Source organism: Denticeps clupeoides, unplaced genomic scaffold, assembly GCF_900700375.1.
Source record: "Denticeps clupeoides unplaced genomic scaffold, fDenClu1.1, whole genome shotgun sequence".
In the NCBI taxonomy this organism is placed as follows: Eukaryota; Metazoa; Chordata; class Actinopteri; order Clupeiformes; family Denticipitidae; genus Denticeps; species Denticeps clupeoides.
In genome coordinates, this window is record NW_021630047.1 from 570,374 (window position 1) to 591,834 (window position 21,461).

The 21,461-nt window shown below is 48.0% G+C and overlaps 2 protein-coding genes and 1 non-coding gene across 3 annotated transcripts; 1 reads left to right on the top strand and 2 right to left on the bottom strand.

The window, feature by feature from the left end:
* Positions 1 to 2,008: 2,008 nt before the first annotated feature.
* Positions 2,009 to 11,861, top strand: LOC114781531 (elongation of very long chain fatty acids protein 4-like). Its single transcript, XM_028967965.1, has 7 exons — positions 2,009 to 2,185; positions 8,183 to 8,273; positions 8,360 to 8,547; positions 8,623 to 8,703; positions 9,456 to 9,627; positions 10,169 to 10,296; positions 10,851 to 11,861. Exons 2-7 carry the CDS (start codon positions 8,207 to 8,209, stop codon positions 11,127 to 11,129), a joined length of 915 nt encoding a protein of 304 aa, XP_028823798.1. The 5' UTR covers positions 2,009 to 2,185; positions 8,183 to 8,206; the 3' UTR covers positions 11,130 to 11,861.
* A 4,286-nt stretch (positions 11,862 to 16,147) lies between these two features.
* Positions 16,148 to 21,404, bottom strand: LOC114781528 (T-complex protein 1 subunit alpha-like). The gene is given in 14 exon segments (XM_028967963.1): positions 16,148 to 16,515; positions 16,654 to 16,817; positions 16,916 to 17,108; positions 17,212 to 17,335; positions 17,446 to 17,621; positions 18,091 to 18,217; positions 18,794 to 18,838; positions 18,841 to 18,904; positions 18,907 to 18,976; positions 19,087 to 19,197; positions 19,276 to 19,373; positions 19,610 to 19,738; positions 19,820 to 19,905; positions 21,273 to 21,404. Coding segments are annotated over 14 exon segments (1,674 nt in total). The 5' UTR covers positions 21,346 to 21,404; the 3' UTR covers positions 16,148 to 16,301.
* LOC114781553 (small nucleolar RNA SNORA29) lies at positions 19,414 to 19,554 on the bottom strand. The gene has a single exon (XR_003747700.1). It is a non-coding gene; the product is annotated as a small nucleolar RNA SNORA29 (small nucleolar RNA).
* Positions 21,405 to 21,461: the final 57 nt, after the last annotated feature.

The window sequence follows — 21,461 nt, forward strand, 5'->3', positions numbered from 1 at the left end:
CTGACCACTTCATCCATGGTGACATGGAAGCACGTTGTAAGTCGCTCTGGATAAATAACTGCCGTAAATGTAAATGTAAATGTAAATGTGCTGCTCCATGTTTGGCTTTGTAGGCCAGCATCAGTATTTTGGGGTCTAGAGTTACTCCAAGGTTGTTGCAGAAGGAGAGAGCTGTGAGTTGTCCAGGAAGACAGCAAGATCCAGATGTGGTGAAGAATCTGCTGGAATGAATATTAGTTTGGTCTTGGTTGGATTGAGTTTTAGGTGATGGGCTGCCATCCAAGATGAGATGTCAGTTAGACATGCAGAGATCTTGGAAGCAGCATGTAGATCAGAGGGAGGAAAGGAGAAGAGGAGTTGTGTGTCGTCGGCATAGCAGTGGTAGGATAATCCATGTGAGGAAATGACCTCATCAAGTGATCTCGTGTAGAGGGAGAAAAGGAGAGGACCGAGTACTGAGCCCTGAGGGACACCAGTGGGGAGTCTGCGTGAAGCAGATGTGGTTAAATGTATCAAATGCTGCAGAGAGGTCAAGGAGAAAAAGAACAGATGCAAGTTTTGCTTCATCGTGCACGTAGCTTCTCAGAAACAGCCAGAAGGCTGACTTGCTCTGCAGCCAGACAGTCCTTCAGATTACGGGTCAGTTTCCTTTCCAATACTGCTGGTTTAAATCAATAACCGCCAAGTGCCATCGAGGTCCCCTTGATCTCTGTACCGTCCCCACACACTGCTCCCCGGGCGCCTGTCATGGTGCCCACTGCTCACCAAGGGTGACAGTTAAACCCCTACAGCCACTACGGTCTGGTAAAACATCTGCAGCAGTTTTTTGCAGACGTTGAAGGAAGCCGGCCTTCTGATGACTGAAGTACGGTTGACTCTACCAGATGACTGGTGCCTGCAGTAGAAGGTTCCTCCTCACCTGCATTCACTTGCCTGTTCTCTGCAGAACGTGGACAGAAGGCAGAAGGTGGCTCAGCCAGGTTAGCTGGTCCAGGTTACCAGGAGCAGGATGTCCCAGTGACGCAGAGGGAAGAAAGCCAGGTGTGTGTGGGGGGGAATTTGGAGGTTCAGTGAGGCTGATAACGAATTTACACACACACACACACACACACACTGTTAATGTATTGTTCATACATCTTTTTATTACCACTGTTATATATTTTAATGGTTTGGAAATGATTTCTCATGCCGCTGTGAATGTAAGATGGGAGTTTTATGAGGACCTACAGCGCACTCCTGCCACCTTGTGGTGGAAAAGTGCAGTGCAGACACTCCCATACATTTCCCAATAAATAAAACCTGCCATTTTCACCTCAAATCTGTCTCCAGTTTACATTTCATATTAGTATATGTAGTATATTTATAGGCGGAACTGCACTATTCTTCAATCTTTATTTCTGGAAATATCAAGGCTAAAACGTATACGCAGCTTTATTTATATATATTGTGTTTTTAAATGTTATATATTATGCTTATTTTTCTACCTTTGTATTTAATGTTATTGTTGTATTTAATGTTACTGTTTGTATTTAATGTTACTTGTATGCACCATGGGTCTGAGAGTAACGCAATTTCAATTCTATGTATGTCCTGTACATGTGGCAGAATTGACAATAAAGTTGACTTTGACTTAATTTTAAATTGTTGCTGTTCGTGTTTCTGTTTTTGCCCCCTAAAATAGTACTATATCGGTTTTTAAATGTTGTTAACTGGGTTTGTAATTGGTTTGATTCTTCAATGAAGATTGTTTTAAATAAAAAAGAAAGAACGTGATTGTTTTTGTCATTGTGACACACAGCAAGCTCAGAACAGGGACCTCGGTGGCACCTCGCTAGATGGGGTGACGGTTTTGTGGGGTCTCCCCTGTGATGACCTGACCTCGACCTGAGGAGATACGGGGACGAGTTGCTCTGTCCTGTGATTGGTCAGTGTTCCCTCACCCGTCCAAACCAATCAAAGCGCAGAAGCGCAGAAGCCGTGTCTGCGCATGCGCGCCGGGCTGCGTGATCGCGGCCAGCGGCTGGTGAGGATGAGGATGAGGAGGAGCGGCGGCGGGATGAGTTAGGAGCCGTTGGCCTTTTTTGTTCGCGTTATTTTGCCAAATTGCGAGTTTGATGTCTGCGCGCACACGGTGACCCGCGACTTCCGTTCGGACGTCACATCGCAGCCCGCTGGACCGAAAAAGGTAAAAAGTTCTCATGGTTCTGGATGCAGAACCGAGGATCTTCATTAGAGAACATGATGCAACCTCAGAACTCCACTTCGTTCCACTCTGCTGCCGCACAGGGCGTTGAGGTTCCACAAATAAGTTTTCATGATGATGGTGATGGTGGTGGTGATGATGATGATGGTCTTGGGATGTGGGTCGCGCGGGTTTTAAAGGGATTTAAACGGCCTGACGGCGCGCGACAAACCTGCTGACACACGCGGCGCGGCTTTTGTGTTTGTGCGGCAGCGGCGCCTTCCTGTCAAAACTGATGTTCCACCGTGAGGGTTCTCCAACTACTGCCTCACACTCCACTGGGCCGTTTCTATCTATCTTTCTAGAGAACCCGACTCTGTAGTTTACAGAACCGCGACACTCTACAGAACCCGACTCTGTACTTTACAGAACCCCGACACTCTACAGAACCCGACTCTGTACTTTACAGAACCCCGACACTCTACTTTACAGAACCCCGACACTCTACAGAACCCGACTCTGTACTTTACAGAACCCCGACACTCTACAGAACCCGACTCTGTAGTTTACAGAACCCCGACACTCTACAGAACCCGACTCTGTAGTTTACAGAACCCCGACACTCTACAGAACCCGACTCTGTACTTTACAGAACCCCGACACTCTACAGAACCCGACTCTGTACTTTACAGAACCCGACTCTGTACTTTACAGAACCCCGACACTCTACAGAACCCGACTCTGTAGTTTACAGAACCGCGACACTCTACAGAACCCGACTCTGTAGTTTACAGAACCGCGACACTCTACTTTACAGAACACGGACTCTGTAGTTTACAGAACCCCGACACTCTACAGAACCCGACTCTGTAGTTTACAGAACCGCGACACTCTACTTTACAGAACACGGACTCTGTAGTTTACAGAACCCCGACACTCTACAGAACCCGACTCTGTACTTTACAGAACCCCGACACTCTACAGAACCCGACTCTGTAGTTTACAGAACCCCGACACTCTACAGAACCCGACTCTGTACTTTACAGAACCCCGACACTCTACTTTACAGAACACGGACTCTGTAGTTTACAGAACCCCGACACTCTACAGAACCCGACTCTGTAGTTTACAGAACCCCGACACTCTACTTTACAGAACACGGACTCTGTAGTTTACAGAACCCCGACACTCTACAGAACCCGACTCTGTAGTTTACAGAACCGCGACACTCTACAGAACCAGACTCTGTAGTTTACAGAACCCCAACACTACTTTACAGAACACGGACTCTGTAGTTTACAGAACTGCAGCACTCTACAGAACCCGACTCTGTAGTTTACAGAACCCCGACACTCTACTTTACAGAACACAGACTCTGTAGTTTACAGAACCCCGACACTCTACAGAACCTGACTCTGTAGTTTACAGAACCGCGACACTCTACAGAACTGACACTGTAGTTTACAGAACCCGGAATCTCTACTTTACAGAACCCGGACACTCTACTTTGCAGAACCCGACTCTGTAGTTAACAGAACACAGACTCTGTAGTTTACAGAACCCCGACACTCTACAGAACCCGACTCTGTCGTTTACAGAACCCCGACACTCTACTTTACAGAACACGGACTCTGTAGTTTACAGAACCGCAACACTCTACAGAACCCGACTCTGTGGTTTACAGAACCCCGACACTCTACAGAACCAGACTCTGTAGTTTACAGAACCCCCGACACTCTACTTTACAGAACACTGACTCTGTAGTTTACAGAACTGCAGCACTCTACAGAACCCGACTCTGTAGTTTACAGAACTGCAGCACTCTACAGAACCCGACTCTGTAGTTTACAGAACCCCGACACTCTACTTTACAGAACACAGACTCTGTAGTTTACAGAACCCCGACACTCTACAGAACCTGACTCTGTAGTTTACAGAACCCGGAATCTCTACTTTACAGAACCCGGACACTCTACTTTGCAGAACCCGACTCTGTAGTTAACAGAACACGGACTCTGTAGTTTACAGAACCCCGACACTCTACAGAACCCGACTCTGTCGTTTACAGAACCCGGACACTCTACTTTACAGAACACAGACTCTGTAGTTTACAGAACCGCGACACTCTACAGAACCCGACTCTGTAGTTTACAGAACCCCGACACTCTACAGAACCAGACTCTGTAGTTTACAGAACCCCGACACTACTTTACAGAACACGGACTCTGTAGTTTACAGAACTGCAGCACTCTACAGAACCCGACTCTGTAGTTTACAGAACCCCGACACTCTACTTTACAGAACACAGACTCTGTAGTTTACAGAACCCCGACACTCTACAGAACCTGACTCTGTAGTTTACAGAACCCCGACACTCTACAGAACTGACTCTGTAGTTTACAGAACCCGGAATCTCTACTTTACAGAACTCGGACACTCTACTTTGCAGATCCCGACTCTGTAGTTAACAGAACACGGACTCTGTAGTTTACACAACCCAGACACTCTACTTTACAGAACCATGACTCTATAGTTTACAGAACCCGGACACTCTACTTTACAGAACCTTGACTCTGTAGTTTACAGAACCGCAACACTCTACAGAACCCGACTCTGTAGTTTACAGAACCCCGACACTCTACAGAACCCGACTCTGTAGTTTACAGAACATGGACTCTGTACTTTACAGAACCCCAACACTCTACTTTACAGAACCATGACACTACTTTACAGAACCCGGACACTACTTTACAGAACCCAGACTCGGTACTTTACAGAACCCAGACACTTTACTTTACAGAACCCAGACTCTGTAGTTTTCAGAACCCGGACACTCTACTTTACAGAACCTTGACACTCTACAGAACCCGACTCTGTACTTTTCAGAACCTGACTCTGTACTTTACAGAACCCGGACACTCTACTTTACAGAACCCGAACTCCGTAGTTTACAGAACCCCGACACTCTACTTTACAGAACGTTTACAGAACCCAACTCTGTAGTTTACAGAACCCCGACACTCTACTTTACAGACTCTGTACTTAACAGAACCCGGACTCTGTAGTTTAAAGAACCCGGACTCTGTACTTTACAGAGCTCGCACAGAACCTGGAAAGAACCCGAACTCTGTACTTTACAGAACATGCACAGAACTCTGACTTTGTACTTTACTGAAACTGGACCTTGTAGTTTACAGAACTCGGACTCTGAACTTAACAAATCCTGGACTCTGTAGTTTACAGAATCTGAACTCTTTAGTTTACAGAATCTGCAATCTGTAGTTTAAAGAACCTGGACACTGTAGTTTACAGAACTCGACTCGGTACTTTACAAAATCTGGACCCTGTAGTTTACACAACCCCGACACTCTACTTTACAGAACCTTGCCTCTGTAGTTTACAGAACCCGGACCCTGTAGTTTACACAACCCGGACCCTGTAGTTTACACAACCCAGACACTCTACTTTACAGAACCATGACTCTATAGTTTACAGAACCCGGACACTCTACTTTACAGAACCTTGACTCTGTAGTTTACAGAACACGGACACTGTACTTTACAGAGCACGCACAGAACCCAGAAAGAACCCGGACTCTGTATTTTACAGAACGGGCTCAGAACCCAGAAAGAACCCGGACTCTGTTCTTTACAGAACACACACAGAGCCCAGACTCATTATTTTACAGAACCTTTACTCTTTAGTTTACAGACCAACAGTCTATATTTGATGGAAAACATACAGACTCTGTAGTTTACAGAACACATGAAGAACACAGACAAAACCAACTCTGTAGTTTATACTATGCTTGGTATGTCACACAGAGAACACACAGAGAATAAAGTGAGTCAGTAGTTGGCAGAACACAGACAGGGTACCTGTGGTACATTATTGATGTCGTGTAGGAGCCGACGGAACTCTAGTAATGATGCACCTGAACAGCAGGAACCCTTCTGTAATGACGTTGCAGGGAGGAACCCAGGCTGGGTTAGTATTTTTTGTATTTTTTGCCATTCGGCAGGTTTAGACTTGTGTGTGAGAGGCGCAGAGAGAAAATCCTCAGTCCTCATTAATGGGTTTAAACTACTGTTCTGAGGGCGTACACACACACAGCTTTCCTCTTTAAATAATCTCTCTTTCGGCTTTTGCAGGGTGGTAACAGAGAGGCTGTTCTTGTATTCTACAACTGTGTCTATCAGTGATGTTTCTAAAGCATTTTAATTTTGTGGACATGTGGACAGGTTCCAGTTGTTCATTTGGTCCTTATACAATATATGGTTGCTGAAATATGATTATGGAACTTGATAACAAGTAAACAAGTGCATTCAGTAGGGCCACATTTCATATTTTAGTGAGGTTGCGTTGAGTAACATCACATTCAGTAGTTTAGTATGGCCACATTCAGTATGTCAGTAAGGCTCTGTTCAGTAGTCTTGCTAACAGTCATGCTGTGTTCAGACATATCACATTTAGTAGTTTGGTAACACTGATCAGTGATCATAATGTCGTGTTCAGTAATGTCACTTAAAGTTGTTTGGTAATGCCGACTTCAGTTGTTCAGTAAGGCTGCATTCAGCACAGCTGCGTTCAGTAGATCAGTAACGCCACATAGTTCAGAAGAACAAAGTTTAATAATGTTGCATTTTCAGTAAGACTGCATTCAGTAACATCACATTCAGTACATTGTGTTCAGTAGTCCTGTAAGTCTGCATTCAGTAACATCATGTTCAGTACATTGTGTTCAGTAGTCCTGTAAGACTGCAATAAGTAGCATCATGTTCAGTACATTGTGTTCAGTAGTCCTGTAAGGCTGCATTCAGTAACATGATGTTCAGTACATTGTGTTCAGTAGTCCTGTAAGACTGCATTCAGTAACATCATGTTCAGTACATTGTGTTCAGTAGTCCTGTAAGTAGCATTGTATTCAGTACATGGTGTTCAGTAGTCCTGTAAGGCTGCATTCAGTAACATGACGTTCAGTACATTGTGTTCAGTAGTCCTGTAAGACTGCATTAAGTAGCATGTTCAGTACATTGTGTTCAGTAGTCCTGTAAGGCTGCATTAAGTAGCATCATGTTCAGTACATTGTGTTCAGTAGTCCTGTAAGACTGCATTAAGTAGCATTGTGTTCAGTACATGTGTTCAGTAGTCCTGTAAGGCTGCATTCAGTAACATGATGTTCAGTACATTGTGTTCAGTAGTCCTGTAAGACTGCATTAAGTAGCATCGTGTCAGTACAATTGTGTTCAGTAGTCCTGTAAGACTGCATTAAGTAGCATCGTGTTCAGTACATGTGTTCAGTAGTCCTGTAAGACTGCATTAAGTAGCATCATGTTCAGTACATTGTGTTCAGTAGTCCTGTAAGGCTGCATTAAGTAACATCATGTTCAGTACATTGTGTTCAGTAGTCCTGTAAGACTGCATTAAGTAGCATCATGTTCAGTACATTGTGTTCAGTAGTCCTGTAAGGCTGCATTCAGTAACATCATGTTCAGAACATTGTGCTCAGTAGTCCTGTAAGGCTGCATTCAGTAATGTTACATTTAGTAATGTTGCATTCAGTAGTTCAGTAACCTCGCACGTTATGTAGTTGAGAAATGTCAGGTCCAGTAGTTCAGTAATGTTGCATTCAGTAATGCATCAAAGTTCAGTTTTTCAGTAATGTCATGTTCACTAATATTGTGTGTTCAGTATTTCAGTAATAGTTTAGTAATGCATTCAGTAATGTTACATTCAGTAATGTTCAGTAACGTCTGGTTAAGTTATTTAGTAGTGTTGCGTTCAGTAACGTTACATTCAATCGTTCAGTAACAACATGTTCAGTAAGGCTGCATTTAATAACACCACATTCAGTAACGTTCAGTAACATCGCGGTCAGTTCAGGAACTATATGTTCAGTAACGTTGCCTTCTATAGTTGAATAAATAACCGTAACGTCACGTTCATCCATCAACCTGTTGGTTAGGGCAGGAATTTCTCTTCATCACGATTTTCCTGCAGGAGATTCCACGGAAAACCGGTAGAATGGAGGCCGCCACTCACCTGGTGAACGACACGGTCGACTTTTATACATGGAGCCTTACCATAGCTGGTGAGTGACGTGTCCGTTGACTGTCCCCAGATCTGTGAAATGGACATTGCTGAGGACGCATCGTGCGTGTGTGGCCATTTTTATAGATAAGCGTGTAGAGAAATGGCCGATGATGTCGTCCCCGTGGCCGACGTTGGCCATCAGTCAGCTGTACTTGTTGTTCTTGTGGGCGGGGCCTCGCTACATGCAGCACAGAGAAGCGTTCCAGCTGCGCAGGACCCTCATCATCTACAACTTCAGCATGGTCCTGCTGAACTTCTACATCTGCAAAGAGGTTAGCGTGTGGATGTGCGCTATGGAGTTGTGGTCCAGTTTATTTGATTGTTGACACGCCTCTCCCTTCTTTCAGCTGTTTCTCGGCTCCAGGGCGGCGGGTTACAACTACCTTTGTCAACCAGTTAACTACTCCAACGATGTAAATGAAGTCAGGGTGAGTTTCCTTGTTTAGAACCGTGCTGATTAGTGTTCTGGCTGCAGAGCTCCACCTCAGACCAGGAACTCTTAGTGTGGCTGTTCTTGGCCTGCTGGTTACCTGGGAACACCCTGACCACGGGGCCACCAATCTGACCATCTCTACCCCACCTACTGCCACCCTCGTGCTAATCTGTTCCCTGACCTGGAGCCTTTGCCGCTTGTCACTCGGCTTCCTGGGGGATTACGAGTTCCGCGTGGAACCTGAGGATTCTCCTCCAAAATGAAGTGTTGACTCCGAACACTATTCCGAACAGGGTCCAATATTTACTCGGATCTGCTCTGTTCATTTAAATGTTGGGTTGAAGAACACATCAGGTCTTCTGGGGTGAACATGGGTACCCACATACCAGCATTTCATCAGCCTAAATATAGTTGCAGACCATCTACACCCTTTGGTCTAGTGGACTTTCTCAGGAATGAAATCACCTCAACTTTACCGGGGAACCAGTGGCAGCCACACCGTTCTTCTTAATCATCTACACATAATGTAAAATGCCAGCAGTAATTCTACAGCAGAATTGATTCTGTGTGTCTTTCTGCTCATCCTTGGCTGCTTAAAGGTCATTCTTTTTAGCATCTCAGGTGAATCAGGACTCGTCCCGTTCCGCACTTCACTCCATTTATTGTAATGATTGGGATGAAAGCATCTGGTCTAAGGTGGTATCCCCGACGAGAGCACAGTTCTTCATGTTACATCTATCGTTACAGATAGCGTCAGCACTGTGGTGGTACTACATCTCCAAGGGGGTAGAGTATCTAGACACGGTGTTCTTCATCCTGAGGAAGAAGTTTAACCAGGTCAGCTTCCTGCACGTCTACCACCACTGCACCATGTTCATTCTCTGGTGGATCGGCATCAAGTGGGTCCCTGGTGGCCAGTGTGAGTACTCCACTGACCTGTACATCTGACAGCAACAAACATGGTACCGATATAAATTTCATCATGACGTCCTAATCCATCAGGAGCCCTTATCCAGAGCGCCATGCAATAAGCAGGTACAGGGACACTCAGTGACACAATGGTACTAAGTGGGATTTCAGCATGGGCCTTTGTGGTTTGCTGGTTCATAGGTGAGTGTCTGACCTCTAGGCTACTACCACCCAGGGTTCCTAGAGGTTCTACCTGTAGGAGATTTTATCCATGCTCAACTCTATCCAATTCCCCTAATTGGCCAAGCCAAGCCATGAGGACATAAGTCAAATCAGGCAGAGTTTAGGGCAGCTGAAGTGAATATCCGCTGGATACTGGACACTACTGATCTAATCAAAGATATGTGGCCCCTGTCGCTCATAGACGTTGAGGGTTCAGCATGTTGGAACGTCTTCCTGGAGCATGGACTCTTGCATTGGGTGCCATATACAGTTTGTACCAAACCTTGCAGTGTTCTTACCTTTGACCCAGATCTTTTTCCTCCTGGCAGCATTCTTCGGCGCCACCATTAACTCTGCCATTCATGTGCTCATGTACTTGTACTATGGCCTGGCGGCCTTCGGACCCAAAATCCAGAAGTACCTGTGGTGGAAGAAATACTTGACCATAATTCAGATGGTGAGAGCATCTTCTTACACATCAAGTAAAGTAAAGCACACACAACCAGGGCAACAGATATCGAACCCGGAAGCTCATCACAACCTCTGCCATAAATGCACCACAACAACAACATTTATTCACACGGAGTGAACAGGCCTTCAGCCACCACCCCAGTAATCACTGGCCAGGAGCCCCAACCCTACAAGACACGCAGTGACACTAACATGGCTGTTATTTATCATTTTTCATACAATTCTTGGAAATTGTGTGACAAAAATATATTTGAAATGCAACAACATTACATTTACATTTACACTTACGGCATTTACCAGACACCCTTATCCAGAGTGACTTACAATCAGTAGTGACAGGGACAGTCCCCCCCTGGGGACACTTGCTCAGGGACACGATGGTAGTAAGTGGGGTTTGAACCTGGGTCTTCTGGTTCATAGACAAGTGTTTTACCCACTAGGCTACTACCTATGTCCATGTGAATGTCTGCCTCTACTTTTTGTTGTTGACTGTGTGTGTGTGTGTGTGTGTGTGTGTGTGTGTGCGCGCCTGATTTTCAGATCCAGTTCCATGTGACCATTGGCCACACTGGCCACTCCCTCTATATGGGCTGTCCCTTCCCCAGCTGGATGCAGTGGGCTCTGATTGGCTACGCTGTTACCTTCATCATTCTGTTCGGCAACTTCTACTACCAGACCTACCGCCACAAGCCACGCCAGTCCAAGCCGGTCACCAACGGAGTCTCCATGGCGACCAATGGCGTGAGCAAGAAGATGGAAGTTCATGCAGAGGAGAACGGAAAGAAGCAGAAGAAAGGACTAAGAGCAAAAAGAGATTAGCAGGGAGTGGAGGGGGGCGGGGAAAGTGACGGAGGGGCGGAGTCTGTCTTATATGGACCAAAAAAATTCTACAATGACCAGAAAGGGGGCAGGATTACACAAGCCACACTGATGTTTTAATAAGAATCTTATTGGACGAGAGGGAGCGTTGCCATGGCGCTGCACTTCCTCTTGGTACAGTTTCAACCACAAACCAACCGGAGTCGGAGTTCTGGGTCCAGCGCCCCGCCCCACTGTCTTGCTTTTCAGCATAATGTTAGCCACAGACCAGTCAGCATTTTTTTCCAGAAGACCGCTGCTGGACAGGTGGGCGGGGTTCTAGAACAACCATCGTAATACCTGTTTGGGGAACTGAACACTGCAGACGTACTGGTCTGGACTGGAGTTAAGTTCTTTTGATTGGTGTGAAGGTGTTTATCTGCTGCACTACTAGAGCACGCCCCCCATAGGAGCCGCTTTCTTTTCAAGGTGGTTCACCATGTAAATGATGGGACTGCATGGAACCCATCACACAGTAGATCAGCTCTGAGCTCTGAATGGAACATCTGCTGATGGTGTGGAACACTTCTGGTCATAGATGAGAGTGGCTTTCAAGCTAAATTTCGAACATCACATTTCTACCAAACTTCCACCATTTGTCCTCCACTTTTTTATGCTGAATTTTATTTTTGTTTGTAAAATCTCCATGTAGTGATAAAGAGTACAATAAATGATTTAGAATATTGCTGAAAATTGTGAAATGAGCGTTAGCAGAATGCCCAGTGGAAATTTCTGGAGGCCATGTGAAGATGTGGTACAGGATGGTCTGATGTGCAGGTGAGCAGATGAATGCTGCAGAAAGCCGTTTGGGCTCAGATGCAAACTGAAAGGATTAGACCTCAATCTAGTCAAGCCGCTTTTACACTTATTACCAACGTACCTGAGCCCTGGTTCTGGTGGAGCATCTCCAACATCTGAAGACACGTCTAGCCATGCTGGAGTTTTTGCTTTTTAGAGAGACAGAAAGCACGTAGCTCATTGTACCATCTGCATGTTGGGTGTTTTTATTTGTACTGCTGCTGATGGTCTGCTGGTGAAGATCCATCTCTAGACCTGACCATGTGGTTCACCCACAGACCGGACTCTCACCCCCACAATACGCGAGAACGGAAAGCTGCTGTACCTGCTGAAATAAACTCGATGCCATCACACTGGATGTGTGTGTTTTGTCTTCCCTCTGCCGGAGTGTGAGGTTGGGAACCACCAGATCCTTCACCTCCTCACACTTTTCTTTGCCTTTTAAATGGAACCCATTATGACAGAATTAGCTTGTGTCTCAGCTCAGGACATTTTGTCTTTAGACGGCTGCAGCCCGTGAGTTTGAAATGGTCATCAGCTGACCCGGTGAACGTTCAGTCTGGAAGAACCTTCACGGATCATCTGATGGAGCCAGGTCTCTTACTGCAGCCTTAGAATGATGCACCAGTCCTGGAAATGAAATGGTAGTTATGTCACTGCAAGGATTCCGCTGTGTGAAGGCGTATGTGGCGGACGGAGGATAGAACCATGTGAGGAGGATGCAGAGCCCACTTGCTTTATTGAAATGTAAAGTGCCATTTTATCCCCACACACACACACACACACACACACACACACACACACACCAGCTTCACCTTTATCCCACCTTCTAACCATCTGTCAAGCCCACATCTCCAGATCTGCTCCATCAGCCTCACAAGCGGGCAGCCCGGCCTCCTGGGTAATGGGGTGTAAGGGCGAGGCTTTAGTGTGTGTTGGACCACGCTTATCCAGGCTGAAACACACACACACACACACACAGACAGAGCTCCTGTCTAAGCCATGGCTAAATTGGCTTTCATTTCAAAGCGCTTAGGCCCACGTCACCACAGCCGTTCACCTGGAATATACAGGTCAGCAAGGAAGACAGAAGCTCCTGAATAATCTCCTGCAGGGCATTGTTGCACGTATCAGATGTCCTCGCACGCTCCTGGCCGGGGAAATACGGCCGTAGACCCTCACGAGGTTGTCCTATAACTTCTACACGCGGTAAAACGGGCGGAGGGGGACGTGGGAATCCCTCCTACACACTGAACTTTACCCCACTCTCTGGCACCCCCACTCTGCGGTGACAGGTGGCAGTAGGGCAGGTGAGACGCTGGTGGGAGGGACGGTCGGGGATATTCTCCCGCTGTAAGAGGATTTTCGGAGCTTTTCTATGAGGGCCACGAGGGCCACTTAACACAGCGCACCTGTGTGTCTGTGTGTGTGTGTGTGTGTGTGTGTGTGTGTGTGTGTGTGTGCAGTTATACATTAACATCGCCATTTATATTAAACCTTTAAACCAGGACGCAGTGTAATTCTGAGCATGTCCTGCACATGACATGCGAGACATTAATATCCATAACTGCTGATCTTGGCCCTGTCCTGTAGAAAATCAGAATGAATGAACTTTATTACAGAGAAATGCGCCACCACTAGAGGTCAGAGTAGCAGCAACTACAGCTGAACTGGCCACGCCTAGAAACCAGCGGCGTTTAAAGGGCCGACTGAGGATTTGCATATCAGAAAACCTTCTTAACTCATGAATCTGGAATTTATTGTACAATAAGACCAGTAGAAGTGATCTTAAATTGAACATTTTCTGCTTCCAACAAATCGGACCAATAAAAATTCTTCATTTAATCTCTCAGTGGTTATAAGGTTATGGCAGAAACGGTAAAACATGATTAAATATGAAAATGGGAACGGTGGATTCTCTGGACGATGCTTAAAGCCATCGATGGGGCAAGTCATCATAACTGGCCCAGGAAAATTATGTTTAAATGATCCAAGAGCGGAATGTCAACTGTAGGACTGGTTGAGACCATCTGTATGTGATTATGGGCTTTATAAGAAATAAATCTTGTTCTTTTTTAGCATTTAACAAGTCTGTAAAAATAAAGTGTTTAACAGTATATATTTTTATATGCTCTGCAATAACAATAAAGAAATCTAAATCAAATATGTTCCTGAGGACTCTCTTCCCGGCAGAAACCTGATTCATGACATATTAAAATCATAAAAACCATACCGTATGAGCCCAGGTTTCATCACTGATGATGTGTCCCAACAGTATCTTTCAACTTCCAATCTGGCCAAGCCAGTGATGCTCAGGGACAGACGGAGTAGCAGCCAGGTGGTAGTTTGCTGACGGCTGGAAAGGCCGTTTATGTTGTACGTTTGTAGGCCTTTGAGGCCTTCTGCATATTCTGTACGCATGAGAAGTAAGGGTCTGGGTGGCAACCTCCATCAGTGACACCTTAAGAATATTGGTAGCCAACCCAACGATGATCTGGATGATCTGGAATAAATCACGTTTGAAATATTAGGAGCACCCCCACCCCCCGTAGGAAGTATGCTAGTTAATATTGAACTTAAGGGCCATGTAGGGTTGAACAGTGTGTGATGGGACCACGACTGCTGAATTGCTCATTAGAGAAGCTTGCTTTTCTTTGACTGGACACTTTCGGTCTTTTTCTGAAAAAGATTTTGACATATTTCAGCTCCCACTCAGAATTCTCCATGACACTGACTGACATTGGCTACTGGGGGACAAGTGCAGTGGCAACAGAGGATGCCCTGGGTGCTCCAGAGGGGACTTTACAATGAGGGAGCTCAGCTGGACAGAGATTCAGGAGGCAGTGAATCCATAATCCAGAAATCCAACAAGGAGCTTGGGGTCACAGTGACAGGCTAAGCAGGCATTGGTTACTTCCCAGTAACTGGGGTAGTATGGTAAGTGTGGCCAGGTTGTGGAGGACGCTCGAGCCAGAGGGATGGTTGGAATGGGACAACAGGGAGCATGGACCACATTGGATTACATGGTCCAATATTTGGAAAGCAAACTTCCATGGCATTAGGTTCTGGGACCAAGCTGTATATGATGTCTTTCAAAGTCCAGCCAACCTCCATGTGTGGGTCAAAACTGGACACACAATCTCGTCCAAAAATGTTCAGGGGTACCCTGGACACCTCTTGAGGTGCGGGCAAAAACAGCTGCAGATGGGCACTAATATTGGCGCTCTTCCCACCACATGTTCCACAGAGAAGCATACAACCACCGGCAAAGTCAGGTCTCCTCACATCCACCATAGACTGGAAGTGGACCTTGGCAAACAGTTCCCAGCCAGGATAACATCAACACAGCTTCGACCAGACATTACCATAGTGTCTGATCATTCTGGACCTTACAGTGTGTGTCCTGAGAAGACTGCATAGCTGAGGCTACTGAGAGGAAGCGTGCCAGGTACCAGGAGTGCACTATAGAATGTACTATATCCCCTGGATGTGGGCTGTGGAGGACTAGCTGGGCCTCAGATCTATCTTTCAAATTCAAATTTTGTCACATACATAGTCATACACGGTATGATATGCAGTGAAATGCTTATTGCGACTGCTACAGACCACAGTATTGCAATGAACCAATATGCAAATATTGCAAACATAACCAAATATTACACTTTTACATCTTTAACATAAAATATGTGTAACTGGTAGGGTGAAGGTGTGCAAATGAGTTAAAGACAATGTTTAAAGAAATCACTTTTGTGCAAAGTGATTTCAACTACAGTGGTGTGAAAAAGTATGTGCCCCCTTCACTGAGGTTTCAGATCTAACAAATGCACATATGTCAAAGAAAAGAGTGAAGTATTTGATCAAGGAAGAAACCTACATGGCCATGTGATAAAATGACTGCCCTCTAAACAGCCAACCTTATCAACTGTGTGGCAAGTGTTGGCGAGAACCTGCTTCACATCGAGGTCCTGCCAGAACATCTCAACAGGATTCAGGTTATAGTCCTGCTGCAGAACCGGTGCGGTATTACCTTTACACCAGATGTAGGATCGGAAGCTTCAGGGTTTTAAAATTTGCGTCTGTTTGTGGGGTGTATTGAAGTCTAATTTATTCAACACGATCCAGGTTTTGGGAGGCTTTTCCAGTTAAAAATACAGATGTAATAAATAAAAAGGACAAATGCCTGATCGATCCACCAGAGTTTATTTTTCAAATGTCACAAACAGTTCCTAGTACGAGGAACACAAGCGCAAAAAAACAAAAAAAAGTGCACGTTGTACGCTAGACAACCGTCTACGCATAAATACGGGCGCAGCGAGGGCCGCTGCCGTGGACCAATCACGGCCCCAGCGATCCGGACTGCACCGCCTCCTGGTAGGACTGGCCGCCCTCCTTCGGCTCGGGGAAGAGCTTGATGAGGTCATCGATGCGGAGGATGGTGATGGCCGCTTCCGTGGCGAACTTCAGACTCTTGGTTTTCACCATGGTGGGTTCGTACACCCCAGCCTGCATGTTGTCTCTGGGCTTCCCGTTAACCAGGTCCAAGCCGATCCTGCACACCGTCAATAATTCACGAATTGTAATAAATCAGTTATAAACGCAACTACATTTTAAAATGAATTAACTCAGTATTAATAAATAGAACCATGCGACGGCGTCTTGACGTGCTACGGTTCCTCGTGTTCCTCACCACTTGAGGTTCTTGCGCTCTGGGTTGACCTGGGCTTCGTTGTGAAAGGCGCGCAGCTTGGCCACCAGGTCGGTGGAGTCCTGCGCCGCGTTGACCGCCAGGGCCTTCGGGATGACGAGTAGAGAGCGGGCGAACTCCGCGATGGCCAGCTGCTCCCGGGAACCCTGGTGGGCGTGGCCATATTAGCATGTGTAAAAGGCGTCGAGTGTGTGTGTGTGTGTGTGTGTGTGTGTGTGTGTGTGTGTGTAAACGCGCTTCTCACCATGCTGGTGGCGTAGTTCTCCAGGTATATGGACAGGGCCGCCTCCACAGCGCCCCCTCCTGGCACCACAGACTTGGACTCCAGGACCCTCTTGACCACACAGAGGGCGTCGTGCAGCGACCGCTCCATCTCGTCACACATGAAGTCGTTTGCGCCGCGCAGGATGATGGAGGCCGAGGACCGCGCCTTCGTACTGACCAATCAGATTACAACACGCCGGTTTTAATTCGACAGGACACTAACGGAATTTATACAGGACAGACAGGAGCGGGGACGTTCCCACTCCCCCAACTCACTTCTTGATGAGAATCAACTCGTCGTCACACACCCTCTCCTGCACCACCTCCTCCGCTTGGCCCAGCATGGACGCCTCGAAGGTCTCCTCCCCCTCCAAGTTGGACAGAGACGGGCAGACGACGGCTGCAGAGGGACAAACAAGCAGTCATTAAACATGGCGGCGTCCCGAACACTGGCCGAGTGTCACTTGGTTTGTGGCTCTGCATTTGTGGACGGATGGATGCAGGACCTACCGCCAGTTGCCTTGGCGATGCGCTTCAGGTCCCGCTTGAGGACGCGGCGGACCGCCATGGCGCCCACGTCCACAAAGTACTTCAGGCACATGTCGTCTATCCCGCCGGTGGTGAGAATCACGTTGGCCCCCGACGCCAGGATCTTCTGGATGCGCTCCTTCGTGATGTCCGACTCCCTAAGACCAGAGAAGTAGAAAAAGAAGTCATTAATAAGGACCGACATGAATAATCGTGGGAGCTGAAAGGACCGAGGAGGGACGGAAGGGACAGATACAGGCGCAACAACGTGAGCCAAGAGCTCTCAGAATCACTTCTTTAACAGGTTTCATTCGTCCGGAATGCGGCCTTCAGGCCGGTGGCTCTGACATCAGACCCGATGAAGACCGTTTGTCTTCCGTATCTACCCACTCTGTACATGTAAAATCTCAAAATATTTCAATAATATATCTTCTCTACGTCGGCTACGCCGTGTGTCCAGACCAGAGGCAGCTCAGGAACAGACGAGTGTTCCTGACAGACTCTGGGCGGAGTTACTGTGTCCCACGCGTATAACCACACACACTACACACAGTGCGGCAGTAATGTTAATGGGACCTGCGTGTGTGTGTGTGTGTGTGTGTGTGTGTGTGTGTATGTATGCGCTACCTTTGTCTGATCTGGTCCAGTTTCTCGGGGTCATTGATCAGCACCTGCACCCCCAGCTTCATCTTTGTCTTCTGCAGACTGAAGTCCAGACAGGCCACCTTCGCGTTGGTCACACGCTTCACCATGGCTACAACACACACACACACGTCAAACACACACACACACGTCCAACACACACACACACGTCCAACACACACACACACGTCCAACACACACACACGTCCAACACACACACACGTCCAACACACACACACGTCCAACACACACACACGTCCAAACACACACACACGTCCAACACACACACACGTCCAACACACACACACGTCCAACACACACACACGTCCAACACACACACACGTCCAACACACACACACGTCCAACACACACACACGTCCAAACACACACACGTCCAACACACACACACGTCCAACACACACACACGTCCAACACACACACACGTCCAACACACACACACCCGTCCAACACACACACACGTCCAACACACACACACACCGTCCAACACACACACCCGTCCAACACACACACACCCGTCCAACACACACACCCGTCCAACACACACACACCCGTCCAACACACACACCCGTCCAACACACACACCCGTCCAACACACACACCGTCCAACACACACACCCGCACACCAACACACACGTCAGTGCAGTGGTGTGTGAGGGTCTCGACCAACCTTGTGAGCCCACGGTGCAGTTGAGTGCGTATCCGTTTACGAGGAACTCTCTTTCTGCTGCGCCCCATGGGCCTTCAGCACATTGACCGCATCGATGGGGGTAGCGGGCCAAGCCCCTTCACGTCCACATACTTCACAGCCAGAGCCGCATCCACCACCATGTTGGAAAAGAACTCCGCATCACTGAGATCAACCGGGTCAAGGACACGCACTTCATTTTAATCTAGTAGAGAGAGAGAGAGAGAGAGAGAGAGAGAGCGTGTGTGCACACACTCGCATGCAGGGAAGGATACACTCCAATGATCTTTGAGGACATGGACGTCTTGGCAGCGTTGACCAGACACTCCCTGCCAAGGTCGTCGGTGGGGATGGTCAGGTTCTCATTAACATAACGTACCGCCTCCCTGTGGAAAAACAGTAGGTCGTCATGGTAATGCCAGTCTCCCCACCCTCGGTGGGTGCGGGGTTTCTGGGTAACTCACCTGCAGGCCAGTCTGTAGCCACTGATGATTGAGGTTGGGTGGATCTTCTGCTTCACCAGCTCGTCTGCGCTCTTCAGTAGCTCCGCAGCAACGATCACCTGCACACAGCAGCAGGAGGTCAGCAGGAAACACCTCATGACATCACTGTGCTGTCATCTCATGTAGGGGCAGTGGGGGCGTGGCCACACACCCCCTCAGATCATGACAGACGTTCATCTATCCTGTTAGCATAGCCACACACCCGGACAGGAAGCGGATGGGCGGTACTAAAACAGGAACTCCAACACGCACGCACCGGGTACGACGTAAGGGGACTCCGTCCCAATACACTCACCACTGACGTCGTCCCGTCTCCAACCTCCTTGTCCTGCAGATCTGCCAGCTCACACAGGACCTTGGCGGCTGGGTGCTCCACTTCCAGCAGCTTCAGGATGGTGGCGCCGTCGTTGGTGATGGTCACATCCTGCGAGGAACAGGAGAACAACACCACGTTTATACCGGAGTCACAGTATAGGTCAGTAGGTCAGCGGTAACTGAGACTTACACCAATGTCGTCCACCAGCATCTTATCCAGGCCGACTGGTCCGAGGGAGCTCTTCACAATGTTGGCGATGGACGCAGCGGCCATCACTGTGGACGGAGACACAAGAACCACATTCAAGATTTTGATTTAACGCATGCATAGTTATATCTTACAGAGTTATAAACTAAACCGCAGTTTTCACTGCATAACGCTAATAAGTTATGGGGTGTAAAAGAAGCAAGAATAAAGTAGACAATAACGCAAGATATTTCTGTTCTATGAGAACATTCGCCATCTGTGGACTGACTGGAGAAATTGACCGAACCGGTCCGATCCCCACTGGAGCTGCGGTATAAAGAGCGACTCCACGCCGCTAGCATTAGCTCAGCTGCAACGTTAGACTCCCAGTCTCTACCGGTCCGATCTACACCGGAGCTGCGGTATAAAGAGCGAATCCAGGCCGCAGCCACGCCGTCAGACTCCCGGTCTGACCGGTCCCGGTCTACTCCGGAGCTGCGGTATAAAAGAAGCGGACTTCCACGCCGCTAGCATTAGATCAGCAGCATCGTCAGACTCCCGGTCTCTACCGGTCCGATCTACACCGGAGCTGCGGTATAAGAGCGAATCCAGGCCAGCTAGCATTAGCTCAGTAGCCCCGTCAGACTCCCGGTCTGGACCGGTTCCGGTCTACTCCGGAGCTGCGGTATAAAGAGCGACTCCACGCCGCTAGCATTAGCTCAGCTGCAACGTTAGACTCCCAGTCTCTACCGGTCCGATCTACACCGGAGCTGCGGTATAAAGAGCGAATCCAGGCCGCAGCCACGCCGTCAGACTCCCGGTCTGGACCGGTCCGGTCTACTCCGGAGCTGCGGTATAAAGAGCGACTCCACGCCGCTAGCATTAGCTCAGCAGCATCGTCAGACTCCCGGTCTCTACCGGTCCGATCTACACCGGAGCTGCGGTATAAAGAGCGAATCCAGGCCGCTAGCATTAGCTCAGTAGCATCGTCAGACTCCCGGTCTGGACCGGTCCGATCTACACCGGAGCTGCGGTATAAAGAGCGACTCCACGCCGCTAGCATTAGCTCAGCAGCATCATAAGACTCCCAGTCTCTACCGGTCCGATCTACACCGGAGCTGCGGTATAAAGAGCGAATCCAGGCCGCAGCCACACCGTCAGACTCCAGGTCTGGACCGGTCCGATCCACACCGGAGCTGCGGTATAAAGAGCGACTCCACGCCGGTAGCATTAGCTCAGGAGCCCCGTCAGACTCCCGGTCTGGACTGGTCCGGTCTACTCCGGAGCTGCGGTATAAAGAGCGACTCCACGCCGCTAGCATTAGCATGAATTACAGACAGAAATAAAGCAGCGGCCGCAACACGTGGGCCGGAGGCAGGGTGCGCGTTCACGCCGCCGCCATCATCACCGCCACCCCCATCACCATTATCACTACAATCATAATCATCATAATCACCATTCTGCGTCCTCACGGACTCGCCGGTGCTCCTCTGACCGAGCACGTTTAACGGACCCTCAAGCATCGACATGTTGCTCCGTCTCCTCCGAATCAAGAATAAAGGCGCGCCAGCGGTGCGCGGTGCTTTATAAGGACGCCGCGCACGGAATTGTGGGTCGAGCTCCGCCAATTGGCTAGAAAGTTCCA